At 42.0% G+C, this 7500-nt stretch overlaps 1 protein-coding gene across 1 annotated transcript in view; it reads right to left on the minus strand.

Annotated features, from left to right (window-relative positions):
* Positions 1-7500, minus strand: part of LOC106813758 (sodium-dependent phosphate transporter 2-like) — a 24114-nt gene that overhangs the window by 7721 nt on the left and 8893 nt on the right. The window contains exons 6-10 of the mRNA XM_014817979.1: positions 7338-7423; positions 6757-6853; positions 4997-5240; positions 4462-4696; positions 3920-4015 (exon numbers count right to left, since the gene is read on the minus strand). Coding sequence (XP_014673465.1) covers positions 3920-4015; positions 4462-4696; positions 4997-5240; positions 6757-6853; positions 7338-7423 — 758 coding nt within the window. The remainder of the gene's footprint in view (positions 1-3919; positions 4016-4461; positions 4697-4996; positions 5241-6756; positions 6854-7337; positions 7424-7500) is intronic.

Below are 7500 nucleotides of genomic sequence, written 5' to 3' on the forward strand. Positions count from 1 at the left end.
TACGGTGGGAATAAAGCCATGAATTGTGCCACTTTTAGTTCTAGAATGTGACAACTTATACACGCATGGTTACCATATGAGCGTTCATGAAAATTTTTTCGATATAGCTGCAATTACAGTCCACCGAGTGGCTTACAGCGCCAATATAGCAATTGGCACGTAAGTGTCGCGAAAATCTTCAGAACGAATTCATTGTAGTGCATCTACGCCGGGGGGCGCCATGCAGGACATGGGCTCAATTTTGTCTAACAAAACTCAATTCTGCTCTCACAAAAACTTCACTTTTGTGCGCCCCACACAATTCAATTTCTGTCTTCACAAAAGTCAAATTTTGTGCAAACACAAAACTCAATTCTGTCAATCCTGTCCCACAAACTCCAATTTTGTGAACACAAAACTCAATTCTGTCAACCTGTCACAAAACTCAATTTTTGAACACAACTCAATTCTGTCAATCCTGTCCACAAAACTCCAATTTTGTACACAAAACTTAATTCTGTCGAACCGGTTCACAAAACTCGATTTTGTTGCCCAAATATTGCACACACATGCTAAGAAGGCTACCATTGGTCAGAAGCAAACAAGATGGCACATGACACATTTTCTCCAGCCCAGTTTCTGACCAATGGGTAGCCCCTTCTTACATGCTGTGCTGCATATTTGAGGCAACAAAAATCGATGTTGTGAACCGGCTTCGAACAGAATTGATGGTTTGTGTTTTTACAAAATGTGTGAGTTTTTTGTGGCACCGGTATTTGACGAATTTGCAGTTTTGTGTTTACAAATTGAGTTTAATGTGCGCACAAGAATTGGACAGAATTCGAGTATGGTGTTCACAAAACTGAGTTTTTGCCGACAGGATTAACAGAATTGAGTTTTGTGTTCACAAATTGAGTTTATTTGTGCGCGACAGGATTGACAAGAATTGAGTTTTGTGTTCACAAAAACTGATTTTTTGGGGACAAGGATTAACAGATTGAGTTTTGTGGACAGGATTGACAGAATTGAGTTTGTGTTCACAAAACTCATTTTTCGTCAATGTCTTTATAGGTACAAAAATGCCTGTCCTGCATGGCGCCCCGTACGCACGTGTGCAAAGTTTTACATTTCTGCTAAATTTTTTGGCACTATATCTGAGACCTATCAGGAAGCATTACGCGTGTGAAAAGTTATTTATTTATATTGTGAATAATGCCGGTTGTATCCATTACGAGTTACTCTTATATCAGTCATAAACCACGTTACCATTCTTTACGCATTGCAGCTATAATCTTGTTTACATAACCTGTTTGCGTGACAAACATAGAACATTTTGACTTATCGCAACCTCATGCAGACTAAGCAATTTTTGACATATCGGCCATTTAATATTGTAGTGGAAGTGTAGTAGTAGTACGTGTGCAAGTTCACAATTTTCCACAAACGTGGACAAAGTGCTCATTTTTATGTGCTTATCCGCGGCATAAAGTTGCCTGCTTCAGTTGGTATAAAAGGTTATCGTTTGATTGTTTTGAAGCGTAACCCGCTATCAATAGCAAGCATTCGACTTCGCAATACGCTTATACTAATTTTTCGTTTATTTTATTTCGGAAAACTCCTACTGATTTCGTGCACGTCGATAACAGAATAAAATCAAGCTACATGTCTGTCGATACATCCAGGGGCGTAGATAGCGGGGGGGATGGGGGGAATGCATCCCCCCCCACTTATTGACGGGCGGGTGGGGCGCTGGCCTCGTGTACAATCATCCCCTACTTTCAGTGAGGAAAATGGGGGATTCAAAGATTTTCTGGGAGCGACCCGCAACCCCGCTGTTTCTTACCACCTCTCTCGAATCCTGCATTGCGCCACTGTTTCGAGCCGTAACAAATTTAGCACCCACTTCAAAAATCGTTCCGCGGACCACTGCTAGAGTACTGCTAACAAAGATTATGAATTATGAAATATTCGTATGCATACAAAAAGTCAAATTTGAGTTCTCTGACAGGGGCGTAGATAGCGGGGGATGGGGGTATATCCCCCACACTTATTGAGGCCTGGCGGTGGCCTTTCATCACGCCCCCTACTTTCAGAAGAAAATTGGGAAAAAATTTAATATTTTACAGACAATAAAACTGGATATTTAACTACAAATCGTCATCGCTATTTCATACTTCTCCCCTAATGTATTGCTTACAGATGGTAACGTGACATACATCTACTGATTAAAATGGCCTGTAATTCGTTCCAAGAATTGACATTATTTTACTGAAACTCAGACGGTATTTTGGACGCATTCCCCATTACGATTTTTTTTGCAAAATCCCCCAAATCCACGTCTTATCACTGTCTCACGAAATGTATAAATCCTTGCTTTATTCAAAATCAGAATAACCTATTGAGAGGTTGGATAATTGAATTTTCAGCCGGGGTTGAATGCTCGCCGAAAATTCAATTTCATCTCACTTTTTGGGCAGGCGGGGATGCAGGGTGCTGAGACCCGACGGATAGTATATCCCGATTTTGTATAAGGGTGTGAAAATATGCACTATTTGGTTCAAATCTGGGTTGTTTTTCTCATATTTCTTTTGCAGTTTAAGCGTTCTCACTTCTCAGTAGAAATATACGTTCTATCAAAATTTCAGAGGGAGATGATTCCATGCTGTAGTGGCTCAACGGGGCGGGTCGGTAGCACACGGTAGCGGTCGCCTCCCTAGCATTTTCAGCGGCTAAAGGTATTTTAGCCTAAGGCTAAGTCCTGCACTGCAACCCAGGTGAGAACATGGTACATGTATAGCACAGATTTGCCGTAGTAAGCATTTACGTCTTTGGTGTACCTCAAAGGTAAAATACTCAACGCAACAGTGATGTTATTTGATAAAGAATTGTTTAATAGCTGCTGCCTCATAGGCAGGAAATTTGCATCGAAGACTCACCCCGGCCCATGCACGCTTCCTCCTCCTCACGCTTCTACCAGCCGCCCCACGCGGTGTTACTATTCACACAAAATTTCCGGGGCGGAGGTCCCCTGGAACCCCCATAAACAGGCAAGGCGGACACCCCCTAAAGGATGGGAAAATTCTGAATATTCTATGATAAAGATGTACCAAAATGCATTGCTTTTGATTGCAACTTTTTTAACAATTCCACCAACAGTGCGCGCGCTTCGTGCCCTTGAGCTCGCCATGATTCGCCTCCCCCCCCCCCTAGAATTCACTTCTAGATCGCCACTGCGTGTGTCGTGTGTGGCGAGGGGATGCGTGTTATTAAACCTCTGCCCGGATCAAGAAAAACTATTACCTCGAATCACAAAATTGCCACTTACAATATCAATTTTTTTAAATTACCTCAAAACACGACCATCTTGAAGCGTTATAAATTGCTAAAATCAAGAGCTTCCCGGGGGCTCCGCCCCCTGGACCCCACCATTAAGCGGCTTTGCGTGCCAACAGCGCTGGCCGGTGTGCGCTGCTCGCGCACCATCTTCATATACATTATTGCATGCGAAGTAACAGCGAAATCATCCCCCCCACAACTGAGGACCTGTCTACGCCACTGGATACATCACTTGTTAGGCGACATGTCAGGGGCGTAGGCTGAGCAAATACCTAAGGGGGGCAGTGGCGGATCTATGATTTCAATGAGGGGGTGAAAAACGGTGGGGTCTGGGGTCTGTCAATTTTGAAAATGTAGATAGCAGGAGATGGTATTTGAAGCACTTTTGAGTACATGTACAGCCTTCATTTTGACTACGACAATTCTCTTTCAGTAGAACAATTTATTTTTGTAATTTTGCTCCAAAATCTAGGGGGCAGCTGCCCCCCTCCCCCTTCCCCCCGCAGGCTACCGCCCTGCATGCGTTGGCGACGCAGAATGGTTAATTTGTTGAACAAAGCTTATCGTTTGTAATATCATACATCGTGTGTAATATCATACTCACTGCCACGAACTTTTCCTTATCTTTCTCGGAGTTAAACAGCTTTGTCGATGACGAGCTGCTTTCAAGAGACGAAGAAGAACCGTCCTGAAACATTACCTGCAATCCAAATACGCCTCGATTGTGAATAGATCATATCGTAAGCTCGTCCTAATAATTATTACGACTGATAATAGAGTGCATTGGCATAACGTGACGTGCGATTTTTCATCAAACTGAGCCTGATTTGCCAATCTAACATGAATTGGTTATACGAAGTGGTAATTAATATCCTGATTCATCGCACCAGGAAGGCGGTCGCATCCCTTAGGATATTAGTTGTACAACGTTCTTACTTGGCTGAATAACGCCCAGGATCCCGTATGCCATTAACAACCCCGCGTTCAGCCTGCTGCCTTTTATTCCACAAAATTGGCTTCCGTCGTACTGACGACAAGCGACGACTATACGGTTCGTAACATATTCGCTCGTGCGAGTACTGCTTGCTCATATGACATCATTCAATTCATATAAGATCATGTACCATACACGGAAGGTCGGTGCACCTTTTTGCTCTTTCCCTGTTCGCCGGGTGCGAGTGACACTTCGCCAGTACCAGTCTCCGGCAGCTGCTTGCTGGTGGCGTCGCTGTGCTCGCGTGGCGTGATGCTAGCCAGGGCGGCAGGTAGGTGCTGCTCCAACTGGAGCCTATCCGCCTCCTCAATAGTCTCCAGCTTCTTCTTGCGGCGAGTCTTGGGAGAACCAGACGGGGACGCCGCGGGCGTGTGAGCGGGAGTGTGTCTGAAGATATACATGATGATGCATGAGAGAGCCAAAAATCTGTTCTTTATACGCAACTACGGCGACTACGATATAAGTCCAAGAACGCGGAAATTTGCGAGTGTCGAATAGTGATATACTTGTTACGGGTCTCTTTGGTAGATCCGGTTTCTGTTTCTGTCGAATAGCTCAAACATGCATATCTTGATTCCATTTGAATCAAAATGGTTCGCATGGCGCGCGATAGCGATGAGGGGCGTAAATATGCTCGAATACGCAGTTTGCTAGTAAGGACTGATGAAACTCCATGGCGTTACTTACTTAGGCGTCTGCGCTGGTGTAACTCCTGGTGTGGTGCTGGGTGTCAAACCTTGCATGTTTAGCACAAGGGCGGCACTGCTGGCAACAGCGCTCATATCTGATGGCGGCGTAGCATCTAACGTGCCCGTCACCTTCCGCCGCAACCAGGGCGCAAGCATAAACCAAGAGAGCGCCCCTACGATGGTGCCTGTGCCCACCGACAGGATTATAGCACCGTAGAGAGGAATCTTGTCGAATCCAAGCACTGCAATGGGAAAAATTAGCACGGCATATACCACAAAACCGTTAAAAACAAGTGGTGCCGTGGCCATGAGTCGTTTGACGTGCGCAAATTAAGGCATCGTAACCAAGGGCTTTCGTCCCTAACGCCTTTGCAAAGGCGGGCAACAGACGAAACGCTCATGATAGAATGGTTGTAAAATCCATAATAATATAAACGTAATAAAAAATGGTAATAAAAAGCAACTTTAATAATAGCCCTCATGTTTAATAAAAAATTAAACCTTTTGTAAATGTTTACCACTTTTGTCACGAAATCACGCTTTTGAAATAAACTCAATTCTATTCTAAAAAAACGGCTGAGTGGCATTATAAAAGTGTTGAGTTATTGAAAATGCTCTTTATGTTGCAAAACTGGTTATTGTATGCAATGCGTAAAGCCTAGCGCAGACCTGCGACTTTTTCATGCAACTCGACAGCGATTCTAGAATCGCTGTAAAAATTGCGGTGAAATCGCTACGTCTGCGGGAACGTGCAACTGCAACCCGCAGCGATTCTGGCCGCTTGCGACGATTTGCAAGAAATCAAACTGTTTTGATTTTGAGCGACTCGTTGCTCCCAATCGCTCCCAAATTGCCATAGAATTGCTTCGAAATCGCATGTGTGCGCACGGTTGCTGGTTGCAGCGACGGGCAACCAAAAATCGCAGGTCTGCGCTAGGCTTAAAGCAATTAACACACACATGCAATTTTAATGCAGGGGAAACCTGTTTTCTTTTTTTCTTAATGGTTAGTGACTCTAATAAAAGCACATTAATCGTATTTATCTTTATTAGTTAGGGCTGTTTGATGTACAAAATCATTAGTTTTTAAATCCATTATATTTTATGGCAATTGCCATTACGTGCGACTACTCGCAAACACAACAGCAGGTCGTCAGTGTGAGGGATTTAAATCGCTGACAAAAATCATGAAAACCTGAAAACCTAGATGTTTAATTAGAATGACTCTCCCTCCAATAATATTTTAGCATGGCTTTAAATCCTGCATCCTCGAGCAATCGTGGGGGATTTCATCTGTTTATTAAGCGTCAAGTCATTCACTTGTATAATATTTTGGCAAAGCATGGTCTTTCTTCCTTGTGGTTCAATCCACTATAAATGTTTAACCCTTCAAAACAGCATAGATATTTTGTCAACTACGGATTCATGGAGAAAATTTCTACGTCAAAACGCTTATTAAATAAACGCTTATAATTAAAGTCTTCATAATCATAAAGCACTTACCTTTTCAGCATCACACATCGATCATTTAAGACTGAAGTGTGTAGCATAAATAGAGAAAACCACGCAGGGTTAATAATATAGAATAGAACTTGAATAGAAGTAGCTCTCGCAAAGTATACATAGTATAAGTATACTCTTCTTAAAAGTGTTGGACGGGTTTAACATGACCGGATAGCTGGTCCTAATGAACGCTGATATGTCGAAATTTTGATGAAGACATTTTCAAAGCAATTGATGTCGTTGTAGACAAACCTACTTGCAGATCCATCGTGAAAAATGGAAAATAGGTTGACAGCTATCGTGACTGCGTAAAAGAACGGCATAGACATCAATCCTCTCTCCAGCACATGTTCCTGTCAAACACACACATACACACAGCTAGCTAGTTAGCTTCAACGTATTGATTTTTTCACAATTTTTTTAAAATATTTTATTTTTTGTTAGAGACCGGTCGTCATGCAGTACCCGATATGCATACCCTACCTCTAACCCTACCTCTAAGCTATATACATAACCACATCTTATCAATCATGGGCGAGCCCGTAACAACCGCGCATAGCTAGTTAGAGTGATAATGTGATAGCATGGTGTGGTTATTAAACTATTTCCATTACTATTATTAAACTATTACTTTACTATTTTACTATACTTTACTACTTTACTTTACTTTACTTTACTTTAAAATACTTAACTTTTATAAATAACTTAATAACTTAAATAAATAAATAACTTGACTTTAAAATACTTTATTTTACTACTTTACTATACTTTACTATTATTAAACTATTTCCAAACTATTTGGTCATTGGACTATTTCCATAACTATTTTCGGCCTACCGTGTTCAGTATGAAGCGACGTATACACCAGAACAACACAGATGACACGATACCAGATAAAACAGGTGATACGAACCAGGAAAGCACTAGAACGAAAACAGAAAAACACAAATCACTGAAAAGGACATTTAAATATATACACTTAATCAGCCTTGCATATCAA

The sequence above is a fragment of the Priapulus caudatus genome, unplaced genomic scaffold, assembly GCF_000485595.1.
Source record: "Priapulus caudatus unplaced genomic scaffold, Priapulus_caudatus-5.0.1 Scaffold820, whole genome shotgun sequence".
In the NCBI taxonomy this organism is placed as follows: domain Eukaryota; kingdom Metazoa; phylum Priapulida; class Priapulimorpha; order Priapulimorphida; family Priapulidae; genus Priapulus; species Priapulus caudatus.